The sequence below is a fragment of the Zonotrichia albicollis genome, chromosome 18 (genome assembly GCF_047830755.1).
Source record: "Zonotrichia albicollis isolate bZonAlb1 chromosome 18, bZonAlb1.hap1, whole genome shotgun sequence".
In the NCBI taxonomy this organism is placed as follows: Eukaryota; Metazoa; Chordata; class Aves; order Passeriformes; family Passerellidae; genus Zonotrichia; species Zonotrichia albicollis.
This window is the reverse complement of record NC_133836.1, coordinates 11,562,739-11,580,790: the sequence shown is the minus strand read 5'-3', so window position 1 is coordinate 11,580,790 and position 18,052 is coordinate 11,562,739. Positions and strand designations below refer to the sequence as shown.

The window sequence follows — 18,052 nt, the reverse complement described above, 5'->3', positions numbered from 1 at the left end:
TCCACATGGAGAACTCAGGAGCTCTGGTTGTTCTGAGCACTGTGGGAGTCACCAGCAGAATCTGTACTTGCAGAGGTGATTTCCAAAGAATCCTTAAGTAAATGTTAGGTTCCACCCATACAAGTATCAGGGAAGCTCCCTCCACTTATCAGGAAAATATTTTTCCTCTTGCACCTGTATTTCAGGTAGGAAGGCAACATCCCTGAGTTTACAGCAGAACAGGAATGTTTCTGCACCTCTGATCTCTCCTGGGCTCTCAGACCTCTCACCTGCTGGAGGCCTAGCCCCAAAAACCTTGTTCCCCAAAAAAGGTGATGTATTTGGAGCTCCCCCAGCTCCTGCTGCCTGTGGGGCGCTGCTCTGTGGCACTCTCACCTTTCAATATGTTCAGAATGAGGGCCAGGACTGGGCCACTCAGGGGGGCACTGGGTGTGTAGAGGGTGAACTCCCCGAGCTGGATCTGTATGGGGTCCTCGATCACTGTGGCATTGTAGTCCCGCAGGTCTTCCAATGTGACAATTCCCCCTGGAAAGAGAAGGAAAATGGAGATGTGGGTTTGTGTCATCTCTGGTGGGAAGGGGAGGTCATGCTCCACCACCATGAATCACAGCATGGACAAATCCAAAAGGCAACAAGGTGAGGAAAGCAAAGATGTGTGCCCAGGAGATTTACTCCTTGATAGATCCATCTCAGGCTCAGATAGTCTAAGCACAAAGTTGGGCTGATTTACAGCAGCCACAACTCTGGTGATCCATCTTTTTTTACAAAGGACACCAGCAGTGTCAGGCTACAAAATGACCTTAGGAATTCTGTTTACAAGAGGAAGATGCAGTTCTGGGTGAAGATGCTTTGTGGCACCCCAGAGGTAGAATAATTTGAATGTTCTTTCTTATCTGAAGGGGGAAGAGAGTGAGTAATTATTCCCCACAAATGAAGCCAGTAATTACTCACAGGGAGCTCACCAAGCCCAGTGCTGGCTGGTGAGGATGGGATGCTGCCACCATCTAGTGGCACAGAGAGACCAAACAGCTCAGAGCTCACAGGACCGCCACGGATGGAACGTTTTAGGCACAAACTCGTGGGATTCAGGCTCTGTGAACAGCCTGAGCTGCCCAGACTTGGGAGGCTCTGTGGCACAGCAATGCACAGCAAACCCTCCCCATTTCTGACTTTCAAACACATCTGTTAAAGTGCTTCTTTTGGGTGTCCTGCCGCCACAGATCTCAGAGGCAGCATTTCAGGGCTGGCCTCTCCCAAGGTTCTGCAGGTCACTGGCTGCTCCTGGGGCTCTGAGCAGTGTGGTCACTCCTGCTGCTTGGGAAGAGTGTCCTGGCTCTCACCTGCATTCTGGATGTCAGCAATGATCTGCTTTGCCAGGCTTCCTGTGTAAAAGGCATCTGCTCCTTCATTGGCTATGGTGGCGTAGGTCTCGGCTATTTTGGGCATCTTGATGGTTTCACCCTCCTGCACGATTTTCCCTCCCTTGCAGAACACTTCACTAGCAGAGAAAGGAGATGGGGAAGATCAGATATGAGGGATAAGTTCAGAACTATGTGTGTCTGTGGCAGCTGAAGCAGCGTGAGTGTCCATGCCAGGTGCTTCTTGGGGAGAAGGAAACTGCCTGAGCCATGGGCTCCTCAGATCCTGGCACTGGGACACAAAATTGAGCAGTGTTTTCTGACCTGCAATTCCACATGCTCAGTGTGCTCCATGGAGCCTGCAGCAGGGATTTCACCATGGCACCACCCTCCCTGCCCACCCCAGGGGCCAACAAGTGCCTCAAGATGCACAGGAGGGGCCACAGTCCTGGACTCAGCAGTGCAGTTCAGAGCACAGCCTGTTAAGCTATGAGGTTCACAGCTTCCAGTAAATCCAGAAGTGTTTCAGTCCCTGTTTGAGAGATCACTTTAAGGAAGGTTGTTTCCTCTCTAGCTCCCCATGATGGATCATGATTGTGCTGCTGTGGACCTGCCTGATGGAAGGACAGGAGGCAGGCCAGGGTGTACATTATCAATTAGATAGGAAACAAACCTGCAGCTGGCAGAGATTTTAGGGAAAAGAGAGAATTAAGCATGATTTCCATCAGGGCTGTGCATAAACACCGAGGGTTTTACTGTAAGAAGTGAGGAGTGTTTAAAACTCTTCATGCTCAAAGTCTTTGCCAGAGGTGGATGGTCAGAGGCACTGACCAGGAAGGCTGATTGCAGAGTAAGAGATGATCCCAATTCCCACTGCCTGACAGCAGAGATGTTCAAGGAGACTGCAATTACTCCAAATGCAGGCAGGATCAGCTTGGGGCACTCACAGCATGAGGAAAAGCAGGAATTCAGAAAACCCACTGCCACTGAGCAGGCTGATCCCAGCACGTACTCTAATCTCTAATTCCACCTTGCTCAGACAAATGGGCTTCAGGAGTAGAATTTCTCTCCCTTTAAAGGTCAGGACTGAACATTCCCCATGATTTAGCACCTTTAGGTCTCTGCAGTGACCCCAGCAGGCACAGCGAGTGTGGTTACTGCAGGGAATGATGATGATACACTCCTCATGGACTCTGCACTGCACAAACACAGGGAATTTGCAGATTGGATGCAGCCACTCCAAATTTCTCTGCATAGAACAGCAACTGCTCCACCTACCACAGCAAGGGATTGCTTTCAACTGCCTCCTGTTTTGATTTGATGGCTGCAGCAAGGCCTTTCCCAACAGGGAATCCTTCTCTTGCCAGCTTGATGCTGGGCAGGAACAGATCTTTCCATGCCAGTTTGCCATGCCGTTTGTGAGCCAGCTCATAGCCCCGGATTTCTCCTGGAACAGCAATTGACAGTCCTCCTGGAGCAGAAAAGGAATGGGGTAAGTCTCCCACAGCCAGAAAAGAAAGTGGTTGATGAGCAGGAGGTAGGGCAGGCATCTCTGCCAGCCCTGGTTTAGGCAGGGCTTGTGTGACCTGCTCAGCTTGTGAGAATTAACAGAATAATTTGGTCTGACATTTGTGCCTACGTATTCCAAACTGCTGAAACCCCTCTGTGCTCTTGCTGGTAACTCCAGTTTTGGGTCATTTCCCTCTGTAGGTTCTGTATCAGAGCAAAGCTGCTCAGAACACAGAAACTGTCATGGGAGAGGACACAGACTGTGATGTACTGGAACCAAAACTTTGTTACAGCATTGTAGCTGCAACTGGAACAGGCTGATTCCACATCCCACAGTGATGTTGCAGCTTGCTTCAATCCTGTTTCCTCTTGCATCTCCTGGAAGTTCAATACACTGCTCAAACCCCCTCCAAGGTGCTGTTCCTTCTTGCTTAGAAGAGTGACCATGAAGAGAACTAGTTAGTATTTCTTTCTATTTCTTATTAGAAAATACTTTCCTGAAAGGAAACTTCTCTGGACACCCCAAGCCTAATGGGGCTTGTGGTTGAAGCCACCACAACAAGTAATTTAGGGAGGAAACCTGAACTGACAAAACCCAAGGTGATCCACACAAAGATTAATTCAAAGAGGTGGAAAGCAAAGATGGCACATGTGGAACAGGTCACACTCAGTGCTTTGCATTCACCTGCTTTTTCATGAAGTGAGAAGCAGAAAGTGATGGGGCCCCTGACTTGTTTAAAGGGCATTGTTTTTAGCTTATTTGTCAGGCCAGAGTTTGCAAATTCTGTAAGAGGATATTTCTAGGTAAGAAATCCTGAAGGTAGGCAAGAATCAACCATAAAAAATGCTCTCAATGTAGATGTGCTGGTGCTGGAGCTCTGTGGTCCCCCCAAGCAGTGCAGCAGCCTTTGCCATACCTTTCAGAGAGAGCTGTGTGTTGTTCCCAAACATGTCCTCTGATGCTTTCTTTGGAGCCACTTCTCTTGCATTAATGATTTCCACTTTCCCTTTAATGACAGAGCAAGGAAGATGATGTTTAGCTCTGGACTCTGCACACAGCCATGGTCTCTGCTGGAGGACTCTGACCAACGTGAGCCAGGTCCTTGGCAATTATTTTTGCCACTCCCCCAGAGGCTGTGAGCATCATCCACCTTCTCCAGGTAGGATAAATCACTTAGATAAAGCTCTCCAGCTGTTCCAGCTGTGTGTGGCCGTGTCCCTTACCTGTGCTGCTGTAGATGGTGAAGAAGAGGCCCCCTCCAATGCCCATGCTGTGAGCATTCATGAGCCCCACGCAGAGCAGGGCTGCGATCGCAGCATCCACCGCCGACCCTCCCTGCCTGAGGATGTCCCTGTGAGCAGGAGGGAAGGGACGTGAGACAGTGCCTCAGCTGCCTTCAGCGCTGCATGGCACATCCTCCGAGGCACATCTGTCCACGCCCAGCCCATGAGCTCCTCAGGAAGCTCTGAGCTTCCGTCACCAGGGAGAACAGACCCTCAGTGGTCAGTGTGCCCTCGTTAGAGACACATCCAAACCAGCCTGGAAGCAGCGAGATGTGACAGAGTACGCGTGGGGACAGACATTCCACACACATTCATTACACTGTCATGAGAAATTACAGCTTTCTGAGGAGCCTGAAATCTGCAGCACTTGAGACCAGAACTGAAGGATACCTCAATAAATTTTTTTTTAAAGGAGCTAGAAAGAAAACTCTCATTCTCATTGTTATGGATCCAAGCAATCTTTGTCTGCTACAACGTCTGTGAGCAGCTGCAGTAAAGCTGATCAAGCATGGTAAAAGCCTGGGGTTTATTAGGATTTCCTCTTTCTACAGGGAGATTAGGGATTGATTATCCGTGCTTGATGGATATTCATGAGCTGGGCAACTGCAGGGATTGCACCTGAGCATTGGGGAAGCAGCAGTTGTGTCTCATGGCAGAGCTGTCAGAGCCAATGAGAGGCAGGGCACAGTGAGTGGGTTGTCACAGACATATTTTATGAAAAATTCTTTTGTTTGGATTTTTCTCCTGAGAAGCTGAGAAGCCTCAGAGTAAAATAAAAACAATAATTATCTGCTGCTGTGAAATGCAACAGGTGCATCTTTGATTGGTCCATGTGAGTTGTTTCTACTTGTTGACCAATCACAGTCCAGCTGTGCTGGGACTCTGCTCAGTCACAAGATTTTATTATCATTCCATTTTCCCTTCCTTTCTAGCCTTCTGATGAAATCCTTTCTTCTATTCTTTTAGTATAGTTTTAGTATATAATTTTCTTTTAATATAATAAATCTTATTTTAAAATTTTAATATAATTTAATTTAATTATATATTAAAATATAAAATTTATTTTTTATATTATAAATATAAATATTTATTTATATATAAAAATAGAATTATATATAAAATATAATTATATATAAAATATAATTATATATATGAATATAATTACATATATAACTATAATTATATATAACAAATTTTCTTTTAAAATAATAAATCAGCCTTCTGAGACATGGATTCTCAGAAGATTCTCATCTCTCCCCCAGTGCACCCCCTCCCGCAGCAGGTACCTGCCAATGATGGAGCAGGGCCCCGCGTCGGTGGCCACGGCCGCCCTCCTGTAGGTGTGGGGGTCCCCTGAGCGCAGCCCAAAGAACAGCCCCAGGAACAGCACCAGCCCCAGCAGGGCCACAGCCACCACTGCCACCACCACACAGCGTGTCTTCATCTTCCTGTGGGGAGAGACAGGATGGTCAGCCCTGCTGCCACCTCCTTTCCTATCCCCAAACCATCAGCTATCACCCTTACAGCAGGCAGGAAACAGCACAGGAACCTCCTGATGCACAGGGGAGAAGGGAAATCCAGGGAGCAAAACACAGCTGCTGCCAGTCATGGCTGACACCATCTTCACGACAAAAAAAAATTTAAAAATTAAAAAATTTCACATAATCTGCTTTTAAATGCCATGTCTGTGGAGGAGTCTCTGTCTGGAAGGTTGCCAAGGAGCAGTGCAAAACACATCTGGGTCATTAGGAATCAACCTTGGATAAAGCCACAGTGTGAGCACAGCACCCATTCCTGCCTGGGCCCTTGGCCAGGGCACCTTCCCAGTGATCCCAGCACCCCCAGAGGGCCATGGCCAGTGCTCTGGCCCCACGTGCCCAGTCCTGCACTCAGCTGCTCTTCTGAGAGTGAGCACAGAACCCAAGGAGATCCCTGGGCACACACAGGGATGAGCAAAGAGCCACTGAGGGGATGGACAGACACTGCCACCCTGCTGGGACAGGCACTTCAGCAAATACAGCTTCTACAGCCACTCTCTGACCCATTTTCTTTTCCATTACAAGACCACTCCAGCAAAACAGACCTAAATTAATCCTACTGCCCTCAGAGACCACCTCCCTCCCCCCTTTGTACTGCAGCTCTGGGTTTTCACCACAGCTCCAGCGCAGCAGCCAGGATGTCCTTTACCTTACCAGAGCCTCTGCCATGCTCAGGGCAAAGCCAGTCCATGGAACTGTGGTGGGGAGCAGATGCACCAGCCCCAGTGCGGGTGCCCAGCAGCCCAAGGCAGAGTGAGCTCGGCAGGCAGAGCAGCCCTGAGTGCCCTGCAGCAGGCACACACTCAGCACCAGGCAGCAGGGAGTGTGCCAGCACTGAGCTAAATAAAGGAAACTGGCCAGGCCAGCCAAACCAAAACTTTTCTTAGAGGGGGGTGATTAGCAGGGAGCCCTCCCAGCCTCACCCCTGCCCTAAACCAGGGGAGTTGGGCACATTTGCTGTGCAAGCCCTGGATCTGTGAGTCTTAGCCTGAGCACTACAGATGCCCATCTCCATCCAGGTAAAGCAGCTGTAAATCTGCTGTATGTGCTGCTCTGTAAACAAGTGTCAGCTGAGGGTAGTAAAAGGAAATGGATGAAACCTCTTTCCAGGTTCTAGAACTTAATTTACACTCAAGCACTTTTAAAAGAGACCAGTGGTGTGTTTGCAGAGCAATGACTGTGCAGGAAAACAGAGGAGCCATTATGTCCCCAACAATAGCTCACACAAGCCTCAGAGTTTAAAGACAGTTTTGTTTGTTGGCAGAGATATTTCAGCTTCAGCCCTGGCAGTCTCCTCCAAGCTACACAAGAAATGCCATGGGATCTTTTATCTGTGCCCCAGCTCAGCAGAAGGTACTTTGTTTGGTCTGAAGGCTGCTCTGTGCTGGGCTGTCCTTCAAGCCCTGTAGTGCTGATTTAACCCCTGGGCTCCTGGCTGGGCTCTGCAGCTCTTCTTGTTCCCTGCAGAGCTTTACTGCCTCCTCAGGGAAGTTGTTCTGACAGCAGGAGAGAAGGGAAAATTCCAGGTATTGCCTCTGCTCTCAGCTGCTCCCTGGAATGGATCACACCTGTGAGCATCCCACAGACCCAGGAGAGCTCCATGCTGTGTCCTGCTGCCTGCTGAGTGCACACACCTTGGGAAGGGCCCTCCAACCACCTTCATGTGAGCCAGGCACAGCTCCTGACCTGCCAGGCATGAGGATAATGCACCACTGGGCAGCAGCACACACACACACACACACAGGCTGCCCTGCAGAGACACTGACCCTGAGCTGCACCACCCCGTGCCTCTGTAACTCCAGGGAATGCTCTTGAGGAAGGTCCATCTGTGCAATCTGTCACACTGAGCCTGCCCAGGAAGCAGCAGATGGATGAGCTCCAGAGCTGCAGGTTTCTCCTCTCCAGAAATGAGCAGAGAGCAAGCCCAGCTGGGGATAATCCTCTCCACCCCTGCAGCCAGCTCAGCTCCCATGAGCTGCTCAGCCCATCCCAGCCTGACCCCAGAGGGGAGCACACCCCAACTGTGGCCCAGCAGAGCCCAATGTGTGTTTGGTTTGATGTACAGAAATCAGGAGAGGGATCAGGAGCTTGCAGTCACCCTCTGCTAACCCAGCTCTCTGTGCTCCTGTGCCCTGGGCAGGCCATCAAATCCCTGGGCAGGCACACTGCAGCAATTGGGAGCAATGGTCTGTCTGAACCTTGCCTCTGAGCTGAGTTCCCATTGTGATTTATTAATGGGAGTGGAGCAGCAGCTGCAGGGCTCCACCTGAGCAGGCTGCCCAGTCTGCTGAGGCTGCCTTTAACCTCCCATCCCTGCCAGATCCAGCTGTTTGGAAGCCTGCCTTCAGTCACAGAGTGCTTTGGCAGTAGCAGAAGCTCTCCGGGAGACAGGGGCTATAAAGCAATTAAAAGCAATACAATTATTCCTCACTGTTATAAAGTCCACGAGCCAATGTTAACCATGGAATTTAAAAGTAGCCTGCTTGCCCTCCTTACATTAGGAGAAGGGGAGGACCAGGCAGCAGCAGCAGGGCTGTGCTTGTACCAGCAGCACCACTGATGTGCCACAACACGCACAGCCTTAGTTAAACAGGCACTGGGCTTGAATTAAAGTACCCCCGTGCAACAGGGCTGGCTAGTCAGTGTCAGGCAGGAGAGGCAGGGCCTGACATCCCTGCCAAGAGGGCCGGGGTGTTCTGTAGGGATGAGGAACCTGCCATGGTCAGGGACAGTGCCAGGAGAATTGGAAGAGGAGAAGGAGAGCAGTGGGATACCAGGGGTTGACAAAGGACCCCAGGCACGATCAGGCACTGCTTTGTTCCCAAATGAAGCAGTAAATGAAGCATCCACGGACAACACCTAAAACTTTAACCACAAACTCAATCCCAACAGGTTTCTGCTTTAGAACCATCTTGCAAGAGCTTCACACCCTTGCACCATCCTGAGAGCTCCCTGTGCTCCCCCCACAGCCAGCAGCCACCATTGGGCCGTTTGAGATATCCTCCCCTCCTCTCCCCAAGAAATGCAAGGCGAGTTTGGACATCTGGACTCTTGTCACAGGACACAGGCCGTGCTCTGGTGACACACCACAAATGATGACATTCCATCAGGAGATGTTTTAATTGAGGGCTTACACAGTCTGCAGCTCCACCAGTGAGAAGGGAACTCAAACAGAGGCTCAGCCAAGCCATGAAGGAGCCCAAAGAGGATTCCAAATTCAGACCCAGGCACTGCTCCCAGTTGAAGCAGGAGGGCAAAGCTGCTGTTTCTCCCTGGAGAAACACAGCAACTCCATTTAACTCAGTTAAAGCCTTCCCCACTGACGGTGCCTCCGTGCTGGTTCCTGCCCAGGGAATCAGCTACTGGATAATGCCAGCATTGCACACTCTGTGGGCACATCATCTTGCAGGAGAGAGGTCTCAGTGAGGATCAGTGGTCCCTGCTCATTGCTGAGATAACCAGCATTGAAAAGAACTGAGCACTGAGTCTGTGAGTGAAGGGGCTGCTCAGGAGAGCTCCTGTGGCTCCAAGAGAGCTCCTGTGCTCACAGTCTGTGACTCCTCCACAGGCACAGGCTTTGCTGAAGCCCCATGGCATGCATTGTTCTGCCCAATGTAGATCAAACTCTGAGTTCACTGAGAGAGAGACAATAATTTCCTCTTGAGGCAACTTTTTCCTCAAAAATCCCTCATGTCTCCCTGCAGAAATTTTAGCATCAAATCCAACATTTTTTAAGATACTTCAGCATAAGCTATGAAGTGAAAAAAAAAAAGACAGAAAGGTGGAATAAACACAGAATTCCCCATTTCCCATGGTTTTCACAGTGTTTCCTACTTGAGGACCTGCCAGAAATCCACAACTGGCAAACTCAATCTCAAAAGCACAAGTTATTAAAGTAGTACAGAATGAGTTTTTATAAACCCCATTAAAAACATTATTGTTATGGTCACTCCCAATTTAAAGTCAAAATGCTTCATCAAAATAACTCAGTTCTCTCAGCTGTTGCAAAAGATGTTTTCAGGTGCTCTTTTGCCATTAAACTGGAAGTTGTTTACTAGACCTGGACTCATTCAGACCGGTTAGTCTGGTCCCATCATTCTCCTTTGGCAAGCTTTCATCCGCTTCCTAAAAAAATCCCATTTTCACACATTTTGTTGAATAATAAATCCCACACAGCACTTTCAGGCTGAGGAGAATGGCTCAGTGAAGGTCATTCCTGTTTCCCCCTTACCTCTCAAGAGTATTTGCAAGTTGATCCTGTCCTTTTGCACGGACCTGTGTGCACTGACCTCCTCTGAATGTCCTTTTAAAGGAAGTGAACCCTTTTCTAGGGGCAAAACATCCTTGTAGGAGAAGCAGTAACCACTTCTCTTCCTCAAAAGCTCTCCAAAACTTGTATTTGGTATTTGTACTGCCCTGCTCACAGAGATGAACCCATTGGAACTCATTATGTTTGAATTCACAGTTCCAGAGGAATGCAGAAGTAATCATTGACTAGGTGAAGAGTCAAGAGCCCACACCTCTCAAAATGCATATTTTAGGATCCACAAAGATTGTTTATCAACAGCAGAATCGTTCTGTGCTCCTGGATTTGGTGTCTGTGTGGTACAAATTTTTCCTCACCTCACTCCTAGCTCTGAAGTTCTGATTAAGCAAGTGAGGAAATACAATGGACTCGAGTTGCACCAGGGAAGTTTTAGATTGGATGTTAGGAAAAAATTTAGGAATTTGGATTAGGAAAAACCTAAAAAGTTTTAGATTGGTTAGGAAAAAACTCTTCACTGAAATGGTGGTCTGGCTGCAGCGGAAAGTTGTGGAGTAACCACCTCTGGAGGGCTTTAAAAACTTGTAGATATGGCACTTGGGGACATGGATTGGTGGTGATTTGGCAGTGCTGGGTTAATGGTTGGACTCAATGATCTTAAAGGCCTTTTCCAACCTAAATGGCTCTGTGATTCCAAACACATGGTTGTCTCCACATGGCCAGGCACCCTCACACCTCAGACAGACGGGATTCGGTGTCTGTCTGTCCCTTCAGCTCAAACCCAGCACTGCCAGACTGAGCTGTGACTACACCTGGTGGCAATGGCCTGTCTGCAGGGGTGCCAGGGCACCTGCTCAGCTCCACAGCTGCCCCTCAGCCAGCACAGCCACCCCTCCTTCAGCTGGCACCGCACCAACGCTCCAGCTGCAAGGAGAAATGCAATGCTGCCGCTGCAGCACCCTCTGGCAGGCAGCACGGCAGGGCAGGAAGGCAGCGATGGAGAAACCTGCCCTCCACCACTAAATCTCACTGAGGGTTTAAGCAACAATCCTCCATGTCTGCTTGTGGCAAGCCTGGAGGCGCAGCTGCAGTTCCAAGGCTGCAGTTCCAAGGTTGCAGCTCACCTGCTGAACTGTATCACAAAACCCAGACTGAGGAAAGGAGCTGTACAAGCTGTCCTTGGAATTATGGACTCAGCTACTAAAACTTAAGTCACTGTGTCTGTCCAGAAACCCCAGAGCCTCCCCTGAGCACAAGCTCAGTGCCCATGCAGAAATGCAGAGTGCCCAACCAGAATTAACACAAGCAAATCACAGCCTGCCTGAAGCTTGGGCACAGTGAGGATGCAAGCCCACATGTCCTCCAGCCAGAAGGCTCTCTGCAAACCCAGGATGAAGCAAAGCCTGCCCGATGGCATTCAGCACAGAGGTGCTGTCTCTGGACCCACAGGGGTCAGGAAAGGTGTGAATGCCTCAATCCCAGACCAGCCCAGTCCCCCTGCCCCACTCCAACCTTTGACACCCCACATCTCCCCTTGCTGCACAGCTCTGCTACACTGACTCATTAACAACGTCTGGCCAAGCTCCAAGATTAAAAGCTTTAGGGTGATATTTTCCCTGCCTAAAAATACATCATCTTTTCTATAATAGCCACAAAATGGAGTTCTGTTTAACATTTACATGTGGAAAATCAGTACTAAAAACCATGAGCATTTCAGCCCTGAGATATTTGGAAGGAATATAGCCTGTGCCCATTTTTCAAAGGTGACTTTCAAATACTTCTTTCAAGACATTGTATGAAGAGAACAGGCCCCTTCAGTTATATTGCTATTATCCAAGAGGTCTTGAGCAAAAAATGGAAAATTTCTGGAAAGTAGATCCCGGCACAGAAAGAGTTCTGCAGGCTCAGGAGGATTTGATGTATCTGCTGCTCCTACCAGCCAGTCTGAGCTACACATTCAGAGCCCAGGCCACATTCAGCTGTTCACACACACCCCTCTCACTGTGTCTGATTTATTGATGTGAGACTCATGGTGCTCCACAGAAAAGATTGTGACAGGAGCACACAACTGTCCTCTGAAAAAGCAGACTGTGGAAAGGTGTCTGGTCTCTGCCCCAAACAAATCAACCTGCACTTTTAGCCTGCCACACCTTTAATATTAACAGGGAAATTTAAGATGCAGTCCACTGAGCAGAACTCTTTTCTTAATTTACTGACCCTGCAGGTGTGATGGTACCAGGTTTTATCCTTAATATTTTCATAGCTCTGAAGTTGCTACATCCCTGAAGTGGGTCTAGGTCACACAAGAGTCTCCCTGTCACATTTGTCTCAGAGGGTGCAGGGTGACAAGGAAAGGCTGTAAGAAAGCCCAGCTCTAAATCATATTTATCCCACTGTAATATTTCACCCTCACAGCTGAAAGGCAGGGCTTATATCAGTGACCCAACAAAATGAGGCACATTCTGCCCTTCTCCAAGGACAATGCAGTGCCATGTTCTCACCAGCACAGAGCTGGAACAAATCGGATGCTCCTCAGCAGGTTACTCTTTCACTTTTATGCACAAGTGGAGTTGAAGATGGGGTCAGAGAAAGTTGTGAAACCTGAAGTCAGTGCCTGCAGTTCCAAAGGGTGAACTCTGCTGTGTACAGTCTGTGCTATGCTCCTCATTTCAGCGGTACACAGTGTTTGGCAGCTATCAAGCATCTCTGTCTAGGCACTAATTTAATAGAGAGCCCTGTTATAACTCTGCCTCACAAGTTTCAAGCTGCAAAGCCACACCTCAATCAGTAATGCCATGTTTAATGCAGGTGCATTGCTGACTTGCTTTTCTCAACCCATTACAAAAAAAAAAAAGAAAAAAAATCTCCTGAAGGACTTGCCACCTCCTTCCAAGTGGTCACCTTCATGGCATGGTCACCTTTAATTTCCCAAAAATTAGCAACTGCTGTTACATTGAAACTTGAGCAACACATTCATCTTTCAGCACATGAAGCAATGCCTTCACACCTCTTGTCACAGAACTTGCAGACACTGAAAAGCATCAGGCAACCCAAGACACTTCTGGGGAATTTTTCTTTTTGTTTCTTTCCCCCCACCCTTGTTGATTTTTTCTGTAGGAATTAAATGAAGCAACCCCAGCAATGACTCACAAAGCACAGACCAGGTCAACAGTTTAGACTCCTACTTTTTATGGCAGAACAAGCAACCCAAGGCCTCCATTTCCCAATGTTTTAACATCCCAATGCGTTATTAGGATAGATGCTGTTACAAGATTTTGTACCTCTTGGTGCAGGTTAGCTATTTTTCCCATGAAGAAATCTTTCCTTTCTAACAGAGCAGTGTGGCAATCCAATATTACCTGAACATGAGCATCAAAAACAGCGCCTTGAGTGCCCACTAACACAGAGCTCTTCATAAACACATGAGGCTTCTTCCTACTAAATAACATTTCCCTTTTTGACCCCTTACTCTACTCTTCCATGTGGAAGCTAACTGCCAGCTGTATGGGTAGCAGACAATTCCAATTTAGGCTAAATATGACCCAAGAAACACTGATTCAAAAAAGAGATCACAGCTGAAAAAGCCTTGGAAAAGTCACTGGGGGGACTCAGAGAAAAGGTGCTTTAAGAATGGAAAACACACCCAGTGTGCAAAAGGTTGAGTTGACTAAGAGCAGGGACACAAAAGTTGCCTTACAGAGCTGAAAATAAACAAGCAGATGTTTGTCCACAGCCCGAGCACCTCCTTCCCCTCCAGTGAGAGCTGCTTTCACTGGAACTCACCTGCTGAAATGGAGCCGCCCACTAAACCCCACATGCTTTCATTTTAGTGACCTGTTTTCCCATTATCACCCACAGGTGCACACTTTTCCCTGGGACAAAGGTAAGCAAGGGGAAGATAACTGGTAAACAGGGAGGTTTATTAAGGTTTATTAACCTGTCCTTGGCAGCCACACTGGTTAACCAGTTCTGGTTACATCCTTCTGAGCCAGGGGCAGCTGCAGCAGCACTGCTGGGACAGAGCTGTGTGAGCCACTGGGGCTCCTCAGTGCTTGGAGGTCTCTGTTGCAGAAGAAGCCCTTCTGCTTCTTTCTCCCTTCCACAAAAAGGTGGCTGTCCTCTGTCCAAAGTTCTGCCTTCTTTTCTCATTTTTCCTCAGTCTTATCTCTCTGCTGTCTCAACTCAATCTTACTCGTTAATTTTACGTCAAGATCTGCGGTTTCCAAAACCTACATCAATCTGTGCCATTTATCCAGCAGCTCTACAAAGCCCTTTAATCTTTGCAAAGCCCTTCTGCCAGGCCACCAAAGGGACTGCAGAAATGTGTTCTTGCAGCTGGCAGAGCTGCCTTTCCCCCAGCAGCCAGCACTGAGCTCAGCTGCACAATCCCACACAGCTTCCCCTCAAGCAAATAAAAAGGGACAGGGCTGATGGAGACAGGAGAAAGAAAAGATAATGACACAGGGAAAGAAGAAATCCTAAACCAGTGAAGGGGAAAACAGAGAAAATGGGAACAAAGGGGGACAAAATAAATGAAGATAAGAGGACAGAAAAGGTGACAGAACAGAAAAAAGGGGAACTGAAGGCCAAGAAATGAACTATGCCCTCTCTCTAGGCTAGAGGTTTTCCCCAATCTTGCCTGACTGCTGCACTTGGACCTGTTCTGCACATGCACATTGAAACTCTCAGATCACAGATTAAGTTTAGACTTTCTTGGTGCTCTGCAGAAGGGTTTGTGTAATTTTTATGTAAGGTTTATGTAATGTTATACCTGCCATGGCAGATAACTGTGTATTTTATAGAATGTAGAGCATCTGGATGGGTGGGTGAGGCCACCAAAACCCCTGGATTGCAGTTATAATAAATGAACTCAAGACTGAATTCACTGAAGAGGTTTCAGATACTTCAGATGAAGCTGGAAAAGAGCTGTTTACACCTGAAAAAAAACTGTAGCTACCTGCTTAAATTCACCTGGTTTTGCTAAACCAAGACTCTACAGGCAGGTGAATACCTTAGTGACCACAGAGCTGGTTTGAGTGGTTTTGACTCTCCTGACCTTACTCCAGGAAATGCAGCCCAGGACTGGGACATTGAGAGAAAAAGCCCTCTGGTCCCGGGGAGCCCACCCTGACATGTCATAGGGAACCAGCCCAGAGCAGGAGCAGTCTTTGTTTTCTGAACACACATAGGGGAGAGCCATTCTTTTGGTCTGGTAATGAGCAGAGAGTGTCCCAGATGCTGTTCTGACCCTTCATGTGTCTAAATATTCATTTGCCTGGGCAGAATCTGCTCATTTTCATACAAATACAGTTGCCCTTGACAGTTCTTTGAACACATTTTTTTTCTTACGAAGAATTAAATGTGAACTGCTTGATTTATTTCAGAGTATTCCTTCCTCCTTCACGGGCCAGTTTCCACACACAGAAATGATGCCCTGACTGTGCTCTGCCTGCTCTGCACCAGGAGCTCTGCTCTCCCACAGCATTGCCCTTCCACCCTCAGCATCATCCCACTGTCCCTGCAGCTTTTCTGGTCCTGCCCCTGCCTCCTGGCCTTTCCCCAGGTACCAGGGAAGAGACCTGCCAGTGCTGGACCTCCCACACCAACAGGGCTTGCACTTGCCAGGAAGCACAGAATGATAGGGAAAGAAGAGGGATCCAAGATCTGTGGATTTCAGCCACTTCTTAGACCTTGATTCCTCTGATGAGCACCACCTGCCAGAGGGACATGGACTGAAGTAATTTCTCATCTTTAGGACCCCATGAAATCTGCCTTCCCATGTTTGTGTAGCTCTGACCTCTCTGGTCGTTTTGGGAGCCTTTCCTGTGTCAGCTTGCCAAAACAGAACTTCTCTTATCAGCAATCCTTGTCATTTATGCCACCTATAAAACTAGGGTCAAATTGATACTCGGGCCAATGACTCTGCACCAAATTTTCCACAGACCTTTATAACCCAAAAAAGGAGCATCAGCTTGGGTGGAAGATAGTACCTTCAAAGGTACTATCAGCTTGGGTGGTGGGTAGTACCTTCAAAGGGTTGGATGGGCCATGCAGAGGTGAATGGGCCCCAGTGATGGGACTGAGATCCCAGCTCACCAGACTTCCAGGTCCTTGCTCTCATCTCAGCCTGTCAGAAGCCCCAACCCTTGAGTCCATCAGACCCTGCCAAGCCGTGGCAGCTCCCCACAGGGTGGCCCAGCAGCTGCTCAGGGAGCTTGGACAGACTCTGCTACCTTTGTTGCCTTTGCTGCCTGAGCCAAGCCAAAAGCAACACAGCAGATCAGGTCCTGTCCATCCTTGCAAGGGACAAACACTTGCTCTCCAAACCTGAGCCTGCAGGCTTGTGAAACAAAGGCAGCCTTTAATGAAATAGGATTAACGAGCTGGAGAGGTACGCAATAAAGGGGAAGAAACAACTCCTCTATTTCACACCCCAGTCCAACCAATATGGAGATGCCAAGATAAAACCAGCTGTTTACTCACTACTTTAAAAGCTCTGCAGCTCACCTTCAGCCAGTGACATCAAAGGAAGGCTCTTCTGCCTGGTTCTCCTGCCCCTTATTCCTCAAGAGTTCTCAGGAGCCAAAAACAGGACCGGTCCCACAGAGCTGAGTGGCAGCAAGGCTTCATATATGGGAGTGGTCAGGAGGGGAGGGTGATGTAATGAAGCCCTATCTTTGAGCAGTAAAGGCTTGCCACCCTTCCCCTTCCCTGTCCCTGGAGGATTGCTGCCTCACAGGGCAAGATGAGAACAGAGTGGTCCAGCGCCTTCCGCGCCGAACTTTCTCACGGCAAAGGGAACAGTGCACAGGGTGGGGAGCAAAGATCAGACTTGAATGGAGACAATACTTTGATATTAGGTAGTCCCAGGAGTGAATCTGTGCTGGCAGAGTTGTTTCTTTTCTTTGTGCATCAAACAATTCTCTGCCAAGTTGCTGGTTTTCCCTGGCGCCAGTCCTGACAGGGAGGACACTGTCTGCATTGGAGCACTGGAGACCCCATACCCATCCTGACAGAGAAAATCCCATTCCTACACTCTTCCAAGGTGGCTGATGCTGGAGCACTGCCGAGCTCCATGGCCAAAAGGGCTGAGAGATTTATAGAGGAGAAGAAATGTGCATCCCATAAATGGTGGTGTCTTGGACACTGACCTGGGAAGAGGCACATCAGTCTTGGACACTGACTTGAGAGGCACATCCTCCCCTTCTCCATCAGAGGAAATCTTGAACCCTGTGAATGGAGAGGAAATCTCTCAAGGATGTGCCACTACTGTCCAAAGGGAAAATAGTCATTTTTGACTTCCTTCATTTCAGTTTTGTTGATCACTCACTGTTGGAATGTTGGGGGACACAAGACAGATGATGGACTTTGGACCTCGTTAAGATAAGAGATTTGATAACAGGATGCCTTGGCAAAAGCAAATGGAACTTTTAAAATTAGACCTGGATTGCAAGAAGATTACATCAGACAGGTTTACCAGAAAAAGAAAATCCCATTAAACTCTGCAAGCAAGAGATGTTGTTATATGTATAAGTTTGTGTATGTGATTTTAACCAATCATTGCAGTGCACATTACCAGTGTCCCTGCAATAGTATACAAATGTTTGTGTCCCACAATAAAATCAGATTCTGATCACCTAGTCAGCCTCCCCATCTCTCTCCATCACCAACAACTCACTGAAGGGCTTGTTTGACCATGAAGAGCCACATCAGGCATTGGGATGAGGTGTGTCTAATTCAAAGGTTGGGTAGGTCAGTGACTGCTGAATAAACAATCAGCAATCAGTTGGGTAGGTCTGTGATTGCTGTATAAAGGGAGAGTCCAGGGCTAACAAGAAGTTTCTGTGTGCTCTCAGATGAGGCAATTGGGAAAGGCAGGAGCCAGTCCAGGCTTTCACAAAGTGGAATTCACAGTGTTACTGTCCTCTACCAGGAACTGCACCAAGATCCACAGGATCAGGCAACAGCAGCCAAACAAACGCCACCAGTTCTGAGAACCAAAACCTCGTTCTGACAGGAGCCTCTGTGGGTAATTCTCAGATTTGGGTGGGGAAGGCAGATCTGGGAATGAAGAAGATCTGGGAATGAGGAAGATCTGG

The 18,052-nt window shown here is 48.2% G+C and overlaps 1 protein-coding gene across 7 annotated transcripts in view; it reads right to left on the bottom strand.

Annotated features, from left to right (window-relative positions):
- The window catches only part of GGT1 (gamma-glutamyltransferase 1), a 61,086-nt gene that overhangs the window by 11,088 nt on the left and 31,946 nt on the right, over positions 1 to 18,052 (bottom strand). For 3 of the 7 annotated variants that reach the window (XM_074554614.1, XM_074554608.1, XM_074554609.1), the window contains 6 exons: positions 5,438 to 5,599; positions 4,092 to 4,219; positions 3,785 to 3,874; positions 2,637 to 2,829; positions 1,341 to 1,498; positions 376 to 525 (listed from right to left, as the gene is read on the bottom strand). In XM_074554614.1, the coding sequence (XP_074410715.1) occupies positions 376 to 525; positions 1,341 to 1,498; positions 2,637 to 2,829; positions 3,785 to 3,874; positions 4,092 to 4,219; positions 5,438 to 5,595 (877 nt within the window). In that variant the 5' untranslated portion in view covers positions 5,596 to 5,599. Of the gene's footprint in view, positions 1 to 375; positions 526 to 1,340; positions 1,499 to 2,636; positions 2,830 to 3,784; positions 3,875 to 4,091; positions 4,220 to 5,437; positions 5,600 to 6,338; positions 6,523 to 17,104; positions 17,184 to 18,052 lie in introns of those variants that run through there. The other 4 variants (XM_074554612.1, XM_074554613.1, XM_074554615.1 and 1 more) reach the window with 3 other exon arrangements.